Source organism: Blennius ocellaris (assembly GCF_963422515.1).
Source record: "Blennius ocellaris genome assembly, chromosome: 8".
NCBI classification, from domain to species: Eukaryota; Metazoa; Chordata; class Actinopteri; order Blenniiformes; family Blenniidae; genus Blennius; species Blennius ocellaris.
The window spans coordinates 11,365,121-11,386,977 of NC_137657.1; the positions used below are offsets into that span (position 1 = coordinate 11,365,121).

At 43.4% G+C, this 21,857-nt stretch overlaps 1 protein-coding gene across 1 annotated transcript in view; it reads left to right on the forward strand.

The window, feature by feature from the left end:
* Positions 1-2,893: 2,893 nt before the first annotated feature.
* Positions 2,894-21,857, forward strand: part of kcnn3 (potassium intermediate/small conductance calcium-activated channel, subfamily N, member 3) — a 56,361-nt gene continuing 37,397 nt past the window's right edge. The window contains exons 1-3 of the mRNA XM_080500960.1: positions 2,894-3,448; positions 4,199-5,325; positions 19,966-20,061. Of these exons, the coding sequence (XP_080357086.1) occupies positions 4,225-5,325; positions 19,966-20,061 (1,197 nt within the window). The 5' untranslated portion in view covers positions 2,894-3,448; positions 4,199-4,224. The remainder of the gene's footprint in view (positions 3,449-4,198; positions 5,326-19,965; positions 20,062-21,857) is intronic.

Below are 21,857 nucleotides of genomic sequence, written 5' to 3' on the forward strand. Positions count from 1 at the left end.
GCCATGGAGAGTGGATTCAATGATGCAATCTTGCAGAATGCCTTCTATCGAGGCTTCAACAAGGAATTGAAGGACCAACTTGCAACAGGAGAGGAAGCTGCCGACCTGGATACCCTCATCGCATGGACAATTAAGCTGGATAATCAATTACGGGAACGCAGACGAGAACGCAGCCAGCAATTCTACCCCACTGCAACCCGCTTCTCGAACCCGGTTCAGGCAAGTCCAGTGAACTCTCCGTCGTCGGAAACAGAACCGGAGCCAGTGCAGATTGGGTGGGCGCAACTCACACCTCAAGAGAGGAGACGACGCCAACCCATGAATGCTTGTCTGTACTGTGGCAAGACTGGCCATTACATTGCCACCTGCCCCACCCGTCCAGCAAAAGGGGGTGGCTCACCAGTAACGGGAGGAATCCAGGTGAGCCAAACCATGACCTCCTCCCCTCCACGTCTCCAGCTGGCCACTTCTCTCTGCTGGCGAGCTCAACCTGTCCCCGTTAATGTGTTCATTGACTCTGGTGCCGAAGAAAACTTCTTGGACAGCCAACTCGCTGAGCAGCTCCAGATCCCAATTGAGCCTCTCGAAGTTCCTGTTGAAGCCCGAGCACTAAATGGTCTTTCGTTAGCCCAAGTCCAGTTCCGATCTGTCCCTGTAAGGTTGGTGTTGGCTGGCAATCATCATGAGAGTCTGAGGTTTCACATTATAGATCATTCCAACCCACCTGTAGTCCTGGGTTACCCCTGGTTGAAGCTGCACAATCCCCAGATAGATTGGAGCAGAGAAAAGGTTTCATCGTGGAGCCCCCAGTGTCATGCCAGCTACCTGCGGCAGGGTGTGGCTTCTCTCAACAATGCACCTCTTTCTCTATAAAGCTGGCATCAGATGAAGACTCGGTGTCGCACCATAAAAATGCCAACATACCGGACCTCACCCTGCTGCACCCAGCTCCTGACTGTGACTCTGTTCTTGGCCCACTCCAACAGCTTCACCACAACGCCACCTCCCGTGTCCTCCAGCGCCGACCACGCCCTTCCGCATTTGCCGCTTCATTCCGGGCAGTGTGTTCCTTTAGTCTCCCACTGGGTCCTTATAGTTTTGTTTGGGTGGTTCTTGGCTGGAGTAGTGTGTTTGTCTTGGTACCTCTGAATTCAGTTTTTCTAGTTTAAAGTACCTGGGTAGTCTTTGGTTCTGTCTCGTTAGAGTTCTGCTTTCCTTTGTATTTTGGTTTTGAGTTCTTTGCCTCATCACTTAATAAAGTGTTATGAGAGTACTCCTGATTGCTGTGTTTCTGTCCGCACCTGAGTCTCTAAATGTGAACCGTGACAGAGGGGGCAGAAAAACTAAAAGTTTGCTTTCCCAGTTCAGTCCGAACACGAGGAACATGCAGCTGAAGAATGTCACTGGAGCGAAGGGAATACTGGCGATACTGAATACTGAATCGATGGATGATGAACACTTAAAATGGAAATACTGCTGTTTAAGGGAGCTAATGTTTAAGGGAGCTAATGAGTGATATTAACTATAAGATAACAAAATCTGACCATTTTTGATATAACAATATTTTGTATAATTGTTATTTTTCATGTCTTAAATACTGTCTAAGAACAAAGAGTTAATATCTTATACACAGCAGAATGATAACATATCTGTGATTATATAAATCTTGTGAAAAGAGCTATGATGATGATTTGTTGTTATTATAAACGTTTGAATGGGAAATTTATGATTTTCTAAGCTATGTTTAGTTATTTTAGTAGTTATTGTATATTTTGTCAGTATAACCCTTTTTTTTTAAATTATTATTGTTGTTCACTAATTTCCATTTCCACATATTCATATATAGCCAGCACTGGTGGCGGTGGAAATACTTCATGGTTATCCATGGTGCAGACATTAGATACAGATATTATGTTAGGATGTCAGGCATATTTTGGGTAATAAACTAATGAACCATTCTTAGTTTTAAGTCTCATAATTGTCCAATTAAGCTGTGGAATTAAGATCTCTCTGAAAAGATTTGGTGAACTGCCAAAAAAAGCAAAATAGCTTTTACAGAAGGGCAAAAATTGCTATTTAAACCTGTCTGAAAGGGGTTAACGATAAAGCTTTTAAAATGGTGACGGAAACTGAAATGTCTACAAATGTAATAACATATGTAATCTTTCTAAATTGTCATGAAACAACCTTATGAGCTGACCTGTCCTTATCATGGACACTGGACATTTATTTCGGCTTCAGGCAATTTTTCTTGGTAAAGAAGCAAAAACAGTTTATAAAGGTGGCTGACTCTGTCTACTCTATATTACCATGTACACTTTAGTGCTTGAACTTGGTATTGATAAGGATGAAGTGAGAAGGTTCTTGAATTTGTCCTTTTAAGTCATTTTATTGACACACAAATGTGTTTGGAGCGGAACCCTCCTCCTCACAATATCATGTCTGGGGGTTTGTTTATGTTTCGTTTATCTGTTTGTTAATTTTTGAGGTTTTTGGTTGTTTTTTTTGTCCGTTTTTGTTTGTTGTGTGAAAGTGAAAACAGTTGTGTAGATGTATTTCGGACGTGGTCTCACTGCGTCCTTCAGCGGGGTCCTGCAACAGGTGCGACCAACGACCGAACGGTGCCATATAGTCTTTATTATAGTGACAAATGCCACGTAGATCACATGTGTGTTTGTTTTTTTCCGGGGGCTACAGTAAAAATAATAAGCCCGAAATAACCCCCGGGCGCGATACAATTCGACTTACAAATCGTGCCACCTGTTTTCGTCCGCTTTTTTCTCCTTGCCGACTTCGTCCAATGGGGACGGAAGGCAGGTCTGGAGGCGGAGAGAGGAGAAGAGGGAGAGAAGTTGGAGGAGAGAGTGAGAGACGGGTAGGAAGAGACAGTGAAGCTGTGCGTTGAGGCAGAGTCGCTGGAGTCACATATTAAATCCCAGACTTTCCGGCTCATCCGAGGGACCGTCAGCCGCGCGTCTTTTCTCCAGCCGCTGCGCGTCTTATTATTATTATTATCATCATTATTATTATTATAATTGACGCGCACGCAAGCCAACAGGTTGGGCGATTTTTTTTTTTTTTTTTTCTTTTTTTTTTTTCTTCTTTTAAATCACCATGGATTATTCCTCCTCATCTGCTGCTTATCTCCGCTGACCGGATCAAAATGGGAGCCATCGATACATCAACCGGTGACTGAGAGGGGAAACGAACTGATCGCGTCAAGTGGAGCGCAGGCGGAGGAAACATCTGCGGGGAGCGACGCGTGATTTCGCGAGAGGCGAGCGGAGGGGACCTGTGGAGGAGCCTGCATGAGAGGGGGGCACGCCAGGAGATGATGGCATGGCCGTGACAACATGAAAAAGAAAAAGTGTGGTGGACTGTTTTCATCCAGCCAGTGATTCAACACAACTACCCTGGGGGACAGGGACTGAGAGAGAAGAGGTCGGAGGTAGGTAAAGAAACAGACAGGGAGGATGATGATGATGATGATGGTGGTGATGAGGAGGGGATGGGGTGGGGGGGGGGGGGGGGGGGGGGGGGGGCGTGAAGGTGTCTGGTTATATCATACTGAAAGTAGGTTATTGTTTTGGATCAATCAGATGCAGCCAACTTCTACTGAACTGAGGGCTTTTCGCACAGACAGCACTTGTCCTGCTTCCAAAATTGTCTAATTGACTGTGGGAATAAAATGCCCATCATCTCTGAGCCTGATCTCATTTCCATGGTGTAAAGCCGGAGGATTCGCACCATCCTCCTGGCTAACAAGAATGTAACACAGATGACATTTTATGGAATAGATTGCTGGGAGCATTGTGGGATGTGAGAGAACAAGAAGGCACTGGGAAACACACACACATACACGCAGGAGGAGAGAGAGAGAGAGAGAGAGAGAGAGAGAGAGAGAGAGAGAGAGACTGGGCAGCTGACTCAAATGTGACTCAAGAAAAACATATTCCCCAATTATGACCACTTTTCTTCACTCGGTTGCCCCGTCATGTCATACGTCTTCAGCTTTTTGGAGTTCAGTCTTCTGCCTCGTTTGTTTTAACCGAACGTTATCCTTCACGCTGCTTCCTCTACCCCCTCTTTCTGTCTGTCCTTTTATTATTAACATAATGACAAAGACTCAGATTGTCCATCATGATATCTTGTGTCTCCTTTTACAGTACTTCTGCTTTTTGTGTGTCTTTGAACATAGAGAGGCGGGTTGCCAGAGCTTTGACTATGGAGCCTCCCCCTTCTCTGAGCTTGGCTCTGCTCGGAGGGAGCGAGGACGAGGACCAGCGCTTCCTCCTTCCCCTGGGCAGTATCACACATCCCTCCACCGCTGGCAGCCAGCCAGGTTCAAACCACTCCAACCACATGGGAGGATCGAGCCTCGACCGTCTAAATGGCAGCACCCCATCTCAGTCGCCTGCCACACCCAACCTGCCTCCAACGTCCCTCCCCAAGTTGCCCCTGTCCTCCTCTGGAGCGCAACCTCTGCCACCGCCCATCCCCAACGCCCTGCACCCCACCAGCACCCCACTCTCTTCTTGCTTGGGCTCACAGCACAGCCTGAGCGGGGACAACTCCCCAGTCTACAATGCCCTCTTCTACTCCTCCCACTCGCCGTCCATGGAGCGGGAGAGGGACCGGGAGCGCGACAGGGACAGGGACAGAGAGAGGGGCTGCAAACACCGGCAGGCCAGCCCTCTGGTTCACCGCAGGGACAGTAACCCCTTCACAGAGATTGCCATGAGCTCCTGTAAGTACACAGGTGGGGTCATGAAACCCCTGAGCCGCCTCAGCGCCTCCAGGAGAAACCTCATCGAATCAGACAGCAGCAGCGAAACCAAAGAGGGCGGCGTTTCAGCTGTTGCGGGGGCGACGGCCGCCGGGGGAAACGAGCGACAACGCGAGCCCCCTCCTTCCTACGCGATGACCCAGGCCTCCACCAATCAGCCCCCTGTCCAGAGTCCCCCAGAGATCGTCATTTCATCCAAAGAAGACTCGCCGTACCCCAGAAGTGGGTATGACATCACCGACTCCACTTCCAATCAGATGTCCATCTACCATCAGAACCACGCGCTGGTGGAGAGCCGGCGGGCGCAGCCGGGGCGGGGGAGCCGGCAGGGAGGGGTCGGGGCAGTGGGCACAGGGGCCCGGGGCAGCACCGCCAAGGCTTCCAAACGAAAGAACCAAAACATTGGCTATAAGCTGGGCCATCGCAGGGCACTGTTCGAGAAAAGGAAGCGGCTGAGCGACTACGCCCTCATCTTTGGAATGTTCGGCATCGTCGTCATGGTCATTGAGACGGAGCTGTCCTGGGGCGTGTACAGTAAGGTGAGCATATGAACCAGTGACACAAACTGACACTTTCCAATGAGTTCAAAATCATAAAATTCAGGGACTCCGCAGTTATGCAGCAGTTATGCAATACCTCTACTCCAGGAGAAACCTCGCAAAGTTCGTCTAACCCTGACGATGACGTGGCAGAATCAGAACTTATCTCTACACATGCAGGAAAAGTTGTGCAATAAAGTATGCCTTGGGAAATGAAGTGTAGGAAAACACGGAGCACACAGGAAGGATTCACTCCCTGTCGAGTTGCATCATGGGAAGTGGCCTGTGCTGGTGAACACTTGCAGAAGATAAAAAGCCCAATTAGCTTAACCACTGCTGCTTATAAAACTTAAATGTGCCCTCCAATAGTTCAGTATCTCCAAAAGAGGTACATTGACACCACAGAGGTATTTTTTTAATTAGTATTTAAAAGTATGATTGTAAACTACTGGAAATCTCCTTTGATAAAGCTAAATGATAGCTCCATTAAACCCTCTGTACTCGTCGACCACTGGCCGGGATATAAAAGCATAAATGTGTCCCATTGTGGCATTTCTGCTCAATTTCACGCTTGTCCTTTTCTGATAAAGCAGGTGAGGACAAACGGCATCTTAAAGATTTAAATCAGTGACATTAAAGTAACATACGTGACCCCAAAGGTCGGAGAGATACTTCATCCAACAAGACAGTGGCAAAAATAACCATTTGGCCAGTAAATCCAGTATCGCTCCATCTCAACAAGTTTGACCTGAAGTTGTTGACGTGCTGCGTTCACTGTAATGACCAAGCTTGTCTGTTGCCGCTTCTGGGTGACTAAATGTAGAGGACATGTGGAGGGATTATCTGGAGGAGGCCAGGATCTCATTTGTCTGTGTAATGGGGAGTGTAATAAGCTGAATTGGCCCCTGGCTGGTTTTGCCTGTTTATTTTGGTTGTGTACGTGCACGTACGTGGTTGTGTCGATGATCCTGAAGCATCTCGTGCTCACCTTCCTGAAGTTACTTCTTCTTCTTTTCTTTTTTTCCGATCTGTTATATAACACCCGGATGCATTTCTTCAGTTAATAAGGTGGAAACGGCCACTTCCACTCCTGTAGCTTGTCATACATGGATCATTGATCGTGTGAATGGGTGTGAGGGATTATACGAGTGCAGACAATTACAGGTAGTCCATAAGACAGTTGGGTGTGTCTCGCATCCCTCCCACTCTCCTCCTCTGTCGGTACTCTGTGGTCTCTGTGGTCGGTTCTTGGTTTCTTTCCGTTACTGTCAGATCACGAAGGCTCAGTCTGCTCTCTGTTACCAGCTGTGCCTTTGCCTTTATCCCTCTTTGCCTCTGTCTCCATCTCATTATATTCATTGTTTAAGAAGTAGTGTCTTTTTTTTTTTTATTAATGAAAATTCATGGTCTGAATGTCTCTCACAGTCCCTCCTTGTCTCTCTTCTTCCTTGCGGTCGGTTCCCTGCTTCTTGAAGGAGATGGCTGTCTTCTTTTCTCTTGCTCTGTTTGTCCTTTTTTTCTAACTCAAGTGCACGCCTGTCTCTTTAGTCCTTTTCTTTCTTTCATTTTTTTCCCCTCCCTTTCTTTCTCTCTCTCTCTCCCTCCGCTCCTCTGCTCTTGCAGTGGGCGTCGAACTGGGGGAGTGTGATCGGAAGAGAGAAGCGGCTGGGCGAGAATGAAAGTCTGTAGAAGGAGAGAAAAAAATGAGAGGCGATAATGAAAAGCCTGATTTAGGTTCTTAAGTTACAATCAATGCAGCCCTCATCTTGAATAGGCAGCGCTGTCTATCAATAAGGAGTGACGTGAATTTGAGCTGGCTGATCACTGTGATTAGCGGCGCTCTTACTTTATTGATTAATCTATGACCATTACGATATCCCGTTAGGAACTGGAAATTAAAGTTAATCAAGATTTCGGGTTGTAAGGAGAGGATCCGTTTGCAAACGCTTTAAAATTCAGTTCAAAAGCAGATTATAAAAACATCCTCCCTATTTTTTTTTTATTTCCTGCTTCTGCATTTGCTTTCTGTCCAGCAGACACCAACGTCCGATCAGACAACTCCAACTCTCACTTAGGTAATTGAGGTGGATGGCAGCCTGCTGGTTGTTGTGAAAAATGGATAGAGATCATGAGGATGAAAGAGAGATCGGAAAGGAAGATGAATGGGAAGATAGTGCAGGGAAAGGTGGAGAGGTTCGGGCAGCACTTTAAAACACTCTGGAAGTGAGGGGAGCCTTTGAATGATTTCATATATTGATTATTGATAATGATCACGCAACCCACACATGTGCTGTCTGCCTCTGCATACACAGGCTGTCTTTCTGAGTGGCTGTACTGTGAGTTGACAGCCGTCACTGGTGGTTTGAGAGTATATACGGTCATATATACGGGGAAGAGAATACTTTTATCATATATAAGATATACTAGGGGTTGGGGTGTCTGACTGAATTACCCCCCCCCCCTCAAAAAAGAAAATGAGGATTAAGAAAAAGGATAATAAGTGAGATTCACATTTTTAAACTAAACTCTTTTTATTTTTTAAAGACATTCTTAGATGGTAGTGCAAATGAAGTGAAGACAATTTCAATGATGAAATAAACCAGCTGTAACAGGGACGGCAGCTACAGGATTATTCCATATATGCTGAACCACCCGCATATTTAGCTTCTGCTTTCCAAGTAAAAAACCCCGAACTCTTTAAATAAAATTTCAGGTGAAGCTCAACTTTAACCACAATTTGCTATTCAAAGTGTGCGCGTGTATATATGTAGTGTTTTTCTTTTGGTTTTTTTCTCCATCCTTTAACAGTAGCTTTTGAATAAATATCACTGTACATTGTGTGTGTGTGCGCGCATATGTGTATTTCCACCAAAGCTTGTGCTGTTCATTTTTTGTATTTTTTTTTTTTTTTTCGAAGGTCCAGCTGCTCTATCTTGTTCCCAAAAATAGAGATGAAGAATAAGAATGGAACTAAACAGGGTGGGTTGGATTGTGTGGCGCGTGTGTGTGTGTTTCTGCGCGTGTTAGGAAGGATAAAGGAAAAAAGGTTAACGGCGGAGGACACTGTGTTCGTGACTGGAGCTAAAGTGAGTAAGCATATGTATATTCATGTGCAAAAACACTCTGGAAGCCCCTGTCATCACATACTGTAGCTGCAGCGCCGATTTTTATTTGCTGCTCTCGTAACTGATCGTTTCAGTCAGGTTAACGTCCATGGAGAAGGTCACGTCTGATTTCATGAAGTTCACTTCTGTTTGCGGACAAAGTAAACGCTGCCATTCAGAGCAGTCAGCACTTTGAGCCGTAAATTCCTGTACTGTAAATATCTAGTCACAGTTGTCGGGCTGAGACGGATTATGCTGAGAGAATATTGGATGATGAAATAATTCATGAATGTGAAATAATTTAATTTGCTCTCAGGCAAAATGGTGACTTTTCCCACAAAAAGCTTCAAAGATGAAAGTGAACCGAGCTTTTTAAATTGCTATCATAACTTATCTTTTCTACTGTACCCGTTCAAAGTGTCAGCCCCTTTTAACTCTGCGTGTCGTGTGACCCCCTTGCCACCATCACTATCACTGCTGCTGACCCGAGACCTCCACGCCACAGAATGTTAACAGCACTGTGAAGACAGTTCCTCATAAAAGAGCTTCTATTATGGATTTTATTACAGTAGGAACAGGGGGTCCCAGTCTGACATGTGACTCTATCTCAGAATAACTGAGGCCAGTGGGCGCTGGTGGACGCTGCCATGTGGCCCGTGACAGTCAGACCAATAGATCATTTTGCCGAGGCCCACGTAGGGGCCGCGCTCCACACCGTGTTGCAGGCTGCCGCGGCTATTCTGAGGGAATTCACAGCTGTTGTATACTTCGCCTGCCACACTGTCACCGCACACACTTAGCACACGTGTGAGGCAGAGGGACGGGGTATCAAGTGGGAGCACGGACCCACTCACTGTCTGTTCCTCACCATAAGCATCAATGATTTCATTGATCAGCAGCAGGATCCCCCCCCCCCCCACTGTCACATTCCTCCCTCATCGGGGGTGCTTATGTTTCCTCTTTGGCTAGTCTTAAATATGCCTCTGTATCCCCGAGGGGGTCATTGCCATCTCAGAAGGCTTGCATCCTCCTCATTCCTCTTGCATGACTGTCACCCCCCCCCCCCCCCCCCCCCCCCCCTCCGCCACCACCCTCGCTCATATATCTGTGACATTTCTCGCAGACATTTACTGGCAGACCTTTCCGGACCTTTCTCTGCTCGGCCACTTACAGTGGCTGCGTGCTAATTTTCCGACTGTACATGTGGATGATCGGGGAATTAAAATCACCAACTGCCACCATATTCTCTGAAGGAGCTATCAGCCATCTCAGCACTTCTGTGCGGCTTTACCCCTCTCCTCCTCCTCCTCCCTCTTCCTCCCCTCCATACTCCCTTTATCTTCTAGATCACAGGCTTCTGAGGGACAGTAGATCCCACAGGTCTTGCTACTAACGGGTACAAATATGCTCGTTTCGTTCAGTGTAACAAGGCGAGCCTACCAACTGTCAGTGTGTGTGACTGTGTTGGTACACATGGGTGTGTTCGGACTTGCATCATTCACCGGTAACATAAACAATCACGTCACAGAGTGTGCATTGTCTCCCCTGCGTGTACGCATCTGGAATGTGTGTCTTTATGTCTTCATGTATTCAGCACTGTCACGATACTACCCCTGGATGCACCTGCTAATGTGTGCGTGTGTTCACAGCTCCCTTTGTCTGGATTTAATGGAGTGTATTTGGCTGTAATGGTGTGTGTCAATGTGAAGTCGAGTGTGTGCGTGTGTGTGTGTATGTGTTTATCCTGCTAAGGTGACATCGTTCCTCTGTCTACTGCCTGTTTCCCTGGAGACTGATTGCAAGGAGGCATCACTCTGACAGGGAGAGACCCCCAAGGCTAACTCATTACAACACACTCACACGCGCACATGCAGACATACATTCGCATTTATATTCATTGATATTCACCACTGACACATGTAGTGAGCGACTTACCACTACGAGAGGGGTGTGCGTTTGGCAAGCGACGAGTATTTGCTCTCACATCTGTGTCAATAAGGGTGAGGTGGGGACAGTCATGGGGAAACTCTCATCTGCGAGTGCGTCTTCACCCATGTGCAACGTATGTCTGCTCGCTAATTGAACTGAAAGAAGCTCAAAAACCCCATTATCTCTGCACGCTCTCCACCAAGCCTGTGATCAATACGCACTAATCACACACTTAAGCCCAGCTGGGCCAAAGAAACAGGAAACACACATGCACAAACTATATATCCACACAAAGCGCCACATGGGGGGTGTCAAATATGCGGCTCTTGGGGCAAAGAAAGGGGGTTTAATCAGGCCTGACTGACTTCGCAAAGATTTAAAACGATATATAACTGGTTAGCCGTACAGTGGCGTAGTTGTTGGCGCTCGAGAAGGTACTGCGGTTTGAATGTGAGTGTGTGTAGGTATGTGTTTCTCTGCGTTTGTCCTGTGACGGACTGGAGACCTGTCCAGGGTGTAGCCTGACCTCACCCATAGTTAGCAGGGTTTTATTCCACCCGATGAAGCATGGATGGATAAAGCAGGTGAACTATTTTTTTTTTTCTCAATAAAAGTGACTGCTGTTATGATTTTGTTCACTTGGTGCTGCACAGTTTAAAAAAAAAGTAGATATTTTTCATGTAAATGTAGGCCATAAAATGCAGCAACACAATGCTGGAGGTGAAAACTGGCCACATCGTTGGTGGTAAAACGGCACAATATGACACGTCAGAGTTCAAATTTCACTTTTTTTTTCCTAATTATATTTTGTAAAAGGCCTGTTAACAAGGACAGTTTTTTTGGATGCAGGCGTGAGCATGTATAGGTTAATTTTACTGGTCAAGTTGAGAAGAAAATGACTGTACGTGACCCCCTGAACCAAAGCACATAAACAACGTAGTTCCCAATTGTTCCACAAAGATATTACTATCAATGCAGTTTTCTTTCCTCCACCCTCTACTGCCGGCTAGTTGCAATTTCACACCAATAATTGCTCTGGTTTCTATTCCTGGGAGTTTTTGGAGGAGTAGTTTGACATTATGAATAAAAACGCTTTCCGAGACTTGAAAAATAAGCTCCATAATTATAGCTAGTCGCACACTTATCAACACCTCTAAGGTTCACTAAGTAGCCTGAGATGCAAAGACTACAATTGTGTTGTTTTAGCGGGAGCTGGATGCTGTCGGGCCATTTCTTAATGAACAGCAGTTTGCGTGTCTGCGACGCCCATTTTAAAGCGCAGGTGTTACTAAACGGCATTAACAGTGACTCTGTGCCGGGTTTCCCCGCAAGTGGCGACAGTGTGACAGTGAGTCTGCAATCACAGCGGCCCGAAACTGAAGCAACTGAATGAAATTCAGCCGTTTATCACTTATTCAAATAATTACACCTGAGATCGCTGGTAACGGTGCCGGTTGCTGGGCAACACCACTGTGACAAAAATAATTATCATTCATCAAGAAACGACGGGAGCAGGTAACTCCCCATCACACTGGAGCCCCTCGCGTTGAATTAACCCCTGAACGTGTGGGTGTTTGCGTCTTACATAACACGCACTAAGCCACATTTCTATCCATACTGTTTGTAAGTTTTTAATTAAATATAATAACAAACACACTGTTATTCAGTCCCCCCCCCCACCCTTAATTAGACTCTATATTTGTCATTGTATTGCTGGTTCACACCTGCTGCATCCAGTCACTGGAAAGTAGGAAAGTCCCTGCTTTCTGGTGGGAAAAGATCCACCACAGTGCTATCAAACTGGGAACTGACTGGTGGGAAAGTGTTATTCATAGCCTATGTGTTTGGAAAGCTACATGAAAACAAAGCAAATATCTGGAAGGAACATCGATCAATAATATTGACTTTATCGCCATATTTCCATTTGTGCGTTTACAAAATGATCTTTTATCGGCAGATTCTCGTGGAATAGACTTGTGAGCAATTTTTGTTATTGTCATGTGAATGCTCCCAAGTGGAAAATGGCACTTTGTAACCTGGTTACCGAGCGAGTTTCCAGCTACTTGAGCGGCAGTAGATGTCTGATATATCGCCTGCATCCTCCACGTCCTTTTGTTTTTAGCTCATCAGGAGCACTGATAAGCAAATTTGGAGTGTTTTTATTATTGTTGGAAAAATGACGTGGTTATGAAATAATGTTCTGCTCATTTACATGACCGAAATTTTATTTTCTATTTGTTCTGAAAGTATCCGACCGAGTCGTTTCTGCCACTGAGTTGGTTGGTTTTTGTAAAACAATTCCACCAGTTTTCGTTCATTTCTTTATTTCCTTTTCATTTCAAAGCATCTAATGATTTTTGGCCCAACTTAATGAACATGTGAAGACATAGTTTTCCATTCCTGTTTTTATTGATGTACAACATACACATTTAATGACATCGAAAACAAATTTCACACCAGCAGCCTCAAACAGTCTGAGTTTCCAGTGCTCCTGTCAGTTAAAATAGTCCTTTACCTACTTTTCTTTAATTTACAGCAGCAGCAAGCAAGCCGACGGCCTCCTTGTGTTTTCTTGACGTGTAAACATTACAACAGTCAGACAACTTTACCATCATTAGATCAGACTGAAAACCCAATATTTGCTACAATATTTTGCTTCCTCTCTTATTTTAATGCTTGTCATCTTTAAATGGAGCAATGGAGTTAAAGAAAAATAGCATGACATACACACGCACACACACACATAAGGAATCAATAAGTCTTTTCAATATTTTGATTTATTAAGTGTCCAAGTGTTGTCGGTTTTACTATTGACCACCTTAAATTGCCATATCTCCATGTTTCCACTACTCATACTAAGGTAATTACTTTCTCATTCATCATGGTAAGATAGTATATTTTTAAAAGTATACAAGTTTACATCAATATATATTAAAATCTTAATAATTTTGTATCTACATATTGTAGTTATATGTGATGCAGAACAAATGTACAAATAATAATAAAATGTGAAAACATATGGCATTAATTACCAGTTATTGTCAAGTTATATTTTTTCCACAATGAAATTTGAAGAAAAAAAAAATGTGCAGCAGCACATCTCAAATGTATTCAACACAAAAGATTTGCAGAAGCTTAAAAATGATTCTCTGGATGTACAAAGAGGCTTTTTGAGAGGCAAACACTCAAACATAAAGAGGAGAAGAGGTTCACAAATCTGTAGAACAAACTATAAAATGTGTTGTATTTTAGAAAAATGAGAAAAGAAAACTTAATTCATGTGAAGATGAAATATTTCTACCATCCACAGAACTTTTTTTTTTTTTAGGTTACAAGTTATGGTGGCATGAGTTCCATTCATGTATGTTGAATTGGCAGCTTATGCATTTTTCTTTCTCATTATTCCAGTTTTATCACACAGTCCAAAAACACGTTGTTACAACCAATCATGTAATTATGACCAATAATGTAATTCCTGCCTGTAAGGTAATAATCTTGGCCACTTTAAATGTAACAAAGCCAATAATGTAAGAACTTGCCATTTATTTGCATATTTGAGCCATTATTGCAATAATATTTTGCCAGTGTTCTAATAAATTGCATCAAGGAGTAGCATTTTAAAAGAGCCATTCAAAATGTAATAACTGCAGTCAATGTTTTAAAAGCACATAAATAGGAAAATATTTCTTGGAATAAAAGCTTTTTATGCTGGTTTTGTGCAGTTTGTTTATCATAAACAGGTATAACGAATGGCATGATGTCATTCACTGGGGATACACTTCTTTCTCTTAAATCTTAACTCTCTCAATTATGGTTGTAAATGTTTTTTGGGGGAATTATTATATTATTAGCCAGTGTTACAGAATTGGTTGATGCACGTGTGCTTGAGATTGATTAATGTCTCTTACCTATAGATTTGAATATGTGTGTGTGTTTGTGTGTGTGTGATTGTCAGTTTATTTTTGTTTGCTCTGCGATGGAATGGTCACATGTCCGAAGCTAAAAGGTTGGATGGATGGTTGCAAACACATTAGTATCATATCAGGTGCAGTGAGTAATTGTGTGTAGATGCACGTGCTCTTATGCCGTTTGCAGACCTGCAGCTGTCTGCTGCCACATCTGTATGCACTTTCCTTTATCATTACAGTTTTCAATTTGAGTGTCTGTGCATTCATGCAGACTGGCAGACACTTAAGCCAGAGATGACAGGCACTGAAAACTAATGTACTCCTTCCAGCCAATTAGAATCGAGAATTCACAGTGATTGTGGTATGAAAAAAAAAAGCCTAAATGAACAGAAGGCAGCATGGAGGCACGTATTCTGGCCTCGCAGATGAGTTATTCCGCATAAATGTGAAAGGAGTGAAGTGGAAACAGGCTGAAGCAAAATGCTGTGTAATGGACAGAATTGTGAAGGAAAAAAAATATGAATGGTCGACAGATGGCTGGGGGTAAATGCAGAGTAGAGAGACGGCGATGTAAACTCGAGGCGAGTCGCATTTCAGCTCACCACTGTGACTGTGTTTAAACAGATATGCTGCTCAAAGCCAAGGCTGGAACCTGCATTTTTCTCATTAGCACAACAGTGTTGGCTTCCTTTGCTCCGAGTTTGCTTCAGTGAGTACAAATGAGATGTTAGCAGTGGAGAGAGAGGGAGAGAGGGAGAGAGAGAGAGAGAGAGAGAGAGAGAGAGAGAGAGAGAGAGAGAGAGAGAGAGAGAGAGGATAAGAGCGTACAAGCAAATAAAGACCCAAAAGTCAGCTCGGGCTTTGGGCGAGCTGATAGAGGAAACCATGTGAGCCAAAGCTAGATGGTATTTTCTCAGCGTTGTGCAGTCGCCTATAACCACACTTTACGAGCAACAAATGTGAGCAGGCCCATATGTGTTTGTGCAATTTTGAGTATTACACCGAGGGTGAAAGGAGTAGACAGTCACATAAACAGCCCTCTTATATTTTGATAATTACTGGGAATAATATTGTCAACCAAGGAGGCTGTCAGCAAGGATTAGCATGCAGTGTGTGTGTGTGTGTGTGTGTGTGTGTGTGTGTGTGTGTGTGTGTGTGTGTGTGTGTGTGTGTGTGTGTGTGTGTGTGTGTGTGTGTGTGTGTGTGTGTGTGCGCGCGAGTCAGTGCTTGTCAGTGTTTAATGTTGAATTAATACCATTAAGGCCATGAAGCATCAACAGAGACCCTAAATAAACACAATAACACAATCACACACTCTATTTTCCAGAAGGGTGACTTGCAATATATATTCATGAACCCAAAAAATGCAATGTGGATTCTGCTTAATAACTTTGTGCAGGAAAGGGGCTGAGCATTGTGTCTAAACTCTGAGTGCACACTCCGATTAAGACCGTGTTTGGTGTTGAATACTCAAACACATCCTCCTTAACCACTGACATATCTGATCTGAAGCAGCAATCCTACGGCAGCTCAACTTTTCTCCTGCAGACGGTGTTGGGCCGTTGTTGCACATTATATGACCTTGTGCATCTTGAGAATGAATGTGCTGTGGGGTTGTTTTTGTGTATTTTATTCTGCAAATTCAAAGCAGAGTCCTTGAGCTGATATGAACAAATGACTCAGTCGAGTGAGTACAGCTTCTACAAAACAAAACACTGGATGCGAAAGGATTTGTTCCTTCAGCCTGTAAAATAAGTGAAAATAGGTGGGGATTTTTTTTGGTTTTTTGTTTAGTTTAGTTTTTTTCTCTTTGTTTTTTTAATTAAGTTTTTTGTTTTTTTACAATTTGCGTCCGTATACAATCTTTGTTTCTTTGCAAATACTGGACAGGTTTTCAGAGCTTCTGCGTACTGACGCTAAATGAAAAGTTCACAAATTACCGTGACAAGTAGATTAAATATTAAAATATGGAGTTAAAAAAAAATTGCATAATTTTGCTGATAGCTTTTTGTCATTTACAGAAAAGCAGAAGTAATTTACTTTACCTTTCCCATGAGCATATCAGCCATATTGTCCATGTGATTGTGAAAAAAAAAATAGAAACCTTCAAAGAGAAACACCTGTCTTGTTTTTTTCATGGGAACATAAAATACAAAACCCGCTAATGGTCGATACCTGAAGTTATGCATACTTCTGTTTAATACAGTTTCTGTGACGACAGCACCTTTCTCTTCCTGGTCTTTCCTTCCTTTGGGGGTCACCACATCTGCTTCCATCTTATCCCATCACCTGCCTCCTCTACTGCTACACCAATTCATCTCACTTCCATTAACCTCAGGCATTTCTACACTTACTGTTCCATTTCTCTCTAGATGTGAGAGTGAAAGATGAAAAAAAGTATTTTGACGTGGAAAGACATTCACATTCTCGTTCCTGGTCGTCATGGTGCCATTAATAAAGACGAGGTGGAGCAATGAACCATGATGAAAAAGCAATAAGAAAAGTTTTGAAAGTAATATTTATTTTAAGTTTAAATTCAAATAAAGTCCACCTTGAATATATCCCATGTTTTATGAAAAGACACCATTTCGATGTAAATATAATGAAGACAAACAAATTATAAAATAAGCAAAATGAACTGTAAATGAAGGTTTGACAGGCCTGTGTGTTTCCAGCATGACTTTCACTCATGATGACTGGGAGTTTCACTTCTGTCTCACTTGGATTTGAAATACATTTATTGTACTTAGTGGCTTTAATCGACATGTAAAAAATTAAAAGGAAAAAAGAGAAGATGGAGCAGCAAATTGCAGCCTGTTGATCACAATTATTTGGCCACCACCGTGCAAAAGTAACACGTTTATGTTAATCCATGAGCAGCGTACAAATAGTAATGGCCGACGTCTTGTGCGAGAGGCTTTTAACATCACCAGTTTTCAAAGTTGTTACCAAATACAGGCCGATAAAATGGGACTCGGAGAGAAAAACAATCCACGCCAGACTGTTAATGAGCTTATTGAATATAATTTCCTCCCATTGTATTGGTTCCGACGTAGGCCTGTAAGTTGGTGTTCACATTTTTCATTCAGGTTGGCATAAAGAGCAACTTCCTGTTTTCTTTCTCACGAAAGCTGATTAAAAAATGGAGGCAATTTTCGTGGTAATTATTCCTGGGAAGGATGTGTAGAAATAAATAAACAACATTATGGACTGAAATCACCCCCCATGAAATACATCGGCCCAAGTGTGGCTGGAAATGTTTTCGGTCATAAAGCAAAATACTTCATAAACAATGAACACAGACCTGATGACTGTGAGCTGTGGAAGTAACGGGACGACCTCTGAGGACCATTCATGTTACATTTCATAGCAACTGGTTTGATAGTTAGTTAAGACTAGAAAATGAAAACCCAAATGGAGAGAAACTGATCATTGATTTCACTGCCAGCCAATAATGTAATTTTGCCAGTGACAGCACACAGAAAGTCCACATGCAGCATGTGTGTTCTGAACTTTATGGCAAGTCAGTGTGAGTGGTTGCCCATTCTCAGCCCGGACCTAAGTTGCCGACCGATTGACGGACAGAACGATGTCCCTGCAGCCCAGCCTGTGCTCTGACTCCTGGGACGGCAATGGCACTAAAACTAACGTCTTGATTCCTTGATGCATGAAGAAAATTGATGATGTGTGCAAAGGGTAACAGAAGCTGAAGAGGAGTGACATTTTATCCACTGTTTTATTTTTCTCAGCCCCTCCATATGAACTATATCGCTGAAGCAGGGTTAAGAAAGGCAATCACCAGTACCTAAATGGTTAATCTTTGTTCGTATAGTCTTTTAAGTGCGCTCCTCCAGTGAGAGTTACCTGTGTGAAGCATCTGCCTTGTTGCTATAGTTACCTGCAGTTTAATATACCCCCTGCACTGATTCCCAATAGTGATTAAATCACAGACCTGAACTAGAATTAAGTCTGTCTTCTTGTCCCATGGTTCTTGTATGGGGTTGTGCAAACATCCAGCATATTAGGTAAGAACATGTATATGTTTCATACGTCGCGTGTGTAGGATGTTTCTCTTTGTTTGTTTATTATTGAATTGTGCCACCTAAAATCAATTTTTCAATCACTTTTGCGCCACATTTTTCTACCACAAAGGGAAATCTAGTCACCGGAAAAAAAGAAAAAAAAAACAACAACTCTTAAACGGCACAGAGGAAATCAATCCAATACAATTCTTCCTTTTAATTCCATCTTGTAGAACCAATATGCAGTTATATGATGTTGTCTGTGTGAATGGACTAGTGTACGGATGTGTTTGTGTATACCTTGGCAAAGTGTTGTGGTGCCGTGACTGTGTGAGGTGACGGGGTTAAAGAAGCCACTGAAGTGCTATGAGCTGTATTGATTGGAAGTTCCCCAGTGCATTGATTATAAGCCTTATGAAAGCAGACAAGCAGAGGACTTAAAGCTCCACTGCAGAGTGATATTGATGGGTGGAATACTACCGTTCGGCTTCGGTTCAGCCTTTGAAACTCTGTTTTGTAAATGCTAGTGTGTTTCATCCGTGCTCGCGCTGTGCAGCTGTCTTTCGCTGCCTGGATGGTTCAGTTCGACGTTCCTGTCTGACAGAAGTTGCCTGCAGGATCTGGTGTTTCTTTGGTTTCTCCTCTGTCGGAGCTTCCAGTGAGCTGGGCTGATGAGATGACGTGGAAACACTGCGGCGCGCTGATTAGTCAGAGAGACGTGCCACTTGGATCATTGCGGCAGCATCGCTGCGTGACAGATACCCCGAACAAACGTCGGATGCGGGAGTCTCTGAGATTTCTCCATCAGAAAAAACTGCTAACCCACAAGAACAAGCTGTGGTTGGTGAAAGTTCCCCGTGTTGTTCCCTCGCTGTCCGTGTGAAGACGGCAGTGTGGGCCTTTCATGTGGCATCACTGTCACGACGAGCTGCGAGGAAGGGCACCGCCCGCCGTAGGAAACACAATCCAGAGGAGCATCCGGCTCCAAAAGGGAGTCGAGAAATGACAAGTTGAGTTATAGCTTGTTAAAAAAGCTTGATAATAATATCTTCCTAGCAGGGGAGTGACAGCTCGTGTCGCCGGCGAAACACCAGGAACGCAGCGACTAAATGAATAAGTCACGTCTTACTCCAACTCCACCATTTCTCACAGTCGTGTGCTAGTAACCTTTTATTGTTAGGAAACCGTAAACGCAGTCCCTGAGGTGGTTGTTTAGCTTTAGCGTTAGCCGATGTTAACGATGTTTTAACAGCCCCCGATATAAACAATGGCTTTCCTTCATAAGAGCTACCTGCTGCTGTTTGGTCAAATATGTGAGCTATTATGTTGCTGCTTTTCCCCATTTATTCATCTAATCCAAGACTTTAATAGTGACAGATTAACTTGCAGAGTGCCGACAGCCCAGCTGATGTGTCACAACAACACAACAACATGCACACTATGAAGGCATCCCAAATAAGAGAGACAACAGGAGTTACTTTTACAAAATAGATATATGATGTCAAGCACTTCTGGAGAGAGAAAAATCAAGGCCCTTTCAAGATTGTGTCGTTTGCCACCATTTTCACACTGCGAACGTGAAAAGAAATCATGCAGAATTCACTCTGAAATGTCCAGTATAACCTGTATGCGTGCTGCTTCTTTGTGATGATAATTGTGTCACTTCTCTCTCTGCAGAGCTCCATGTATTCACTGGCCCTGAAGTGTCTGATCAGCCTGTCCACAGTAATCCTGCTGGGGCTCATCATCGCCTACCATGCTCGGGAAGTCCAGGTAAAAAAAAAGAAAAAAGAAAAAAAAAGACATGATTATGTGTTCTTGTATCCACACGTGTGCATGGCAGGACACTTATTATTATTTTTTTTTTTAACATTCCACTCAATGCACTGAAAACAGAGCTTGACATATAGTCAGAGTGCTATTTCTTTTCATTTTTCCCTCCATACCTTATTCCCTGTACTTTATTTACCCCCCCAATATATATATATATATATATATATATATATATATATATATATATATATATATATATATAAAGGAATTAGTCAAATTTTAAACTAATATTTATTCTATTATGAGAAACTATTTAGAATTTAGTTAATTTTAAATGTAATGAAGACGAATTTGAATGATAGAATAATAACTGATAAACAACCATGCATGTAACGTTACAGTTGCAGGCCTATATACTGTATGTATCTTAGAGTTAAGACTTTCTCTCTCTGTGAGAGAGTTGACATGTACTTTTCTTGGACTTTACCTTCAGATTCAACCAATCATATGATTACAGGGGTGGTTTCTTTTATTTAGAGCCTATGTAACTTATAGCAAGACATTTCTCAACATATAGCATATTGAATTGTTTATTGTCCCGTGCTTCTGCTCAAACATAAGCGGGAGCCCTTCTGTCCAGATGGTATCGTCTGTGTTTCCGTCCCTGAGGCTCCTGATATAGACCAGGGGACCCAGGTGTGTGCCGACTCCATCCGATTAATGACATTAATGAGAGTCTTACTAGGATCGACAGAACAGTCTGCATGGCTTTGCATCAAGCAGATACACACTGAATGTTAACTACACATTCAGCCAGTAACAATCCTGTCATTCGATAGACATGCACAAAGTCTCAAACAGTCGCAGGCAGACAAACACACACACACACACACACACACACACACACACACACACACACACACACACACACACACACACACACACGCACACACACACACACACACACAGTCTCAACCTCTTGTAAGGCTGAAACAATCAATCAGAAATGCCTTCACGCATCGTAATATCTGTTTTGCTGTTTGTCATTTCGCTAATACAATGGTACCACGCTCATTTAGCGAGCGTTTTCATCTGGAGCCATTTGCAATCGATGCACATTGACTATTTATGGGAGCCTTGCGGGAATCGGGCCCAACGAGTGCCCCCACGCCAGCCATTACACCCACCAGCTAAAGCGCAGAACCACACTCATTCATCCAACTGCATATTAGTTTAATGCTGTGATTGCGCGCGCGCGCGCGCGCGCACACACACACACACACACACACACACACACACACACACACACACACACACACACACACACACACACACACACACACCCCTCCTCCCCCCACCGTACATCACGACTTGGATGTTTCAAGAAATGTCTATTAAAGTTCCAGCGGGTTTGTGAAGCTCATTCCGTTGAATTCAGCTCTGAGGTTCAGGCTTTCTTTTTGTGGATCAATAACCAGACAGTGATTGCTTATTCACTGTCCTACACATGGGCTGATAGACTAGCAATCACGTTGTAATTCACAGGCCCTGTGTATTGAAATCCACCGCAAAAAAAAGAAAAAGAGGAAAAAGAAAATAGGAGTCGACTCAGTGTCTACCCCACCGCCACACGTTCATGTGTTTCCTGTCTATAGTCGAGCATCCATTGATAAATATGAGGCTCTTGTTATTGCTTCGCAAGTTTGATGTCACATTCAGATACAGAGTCGGTCGTCCGCCCACGCACACTGTGAGAGCTGCACGTGACGAGCACGTTAATACCAGCGGGAGAAGAT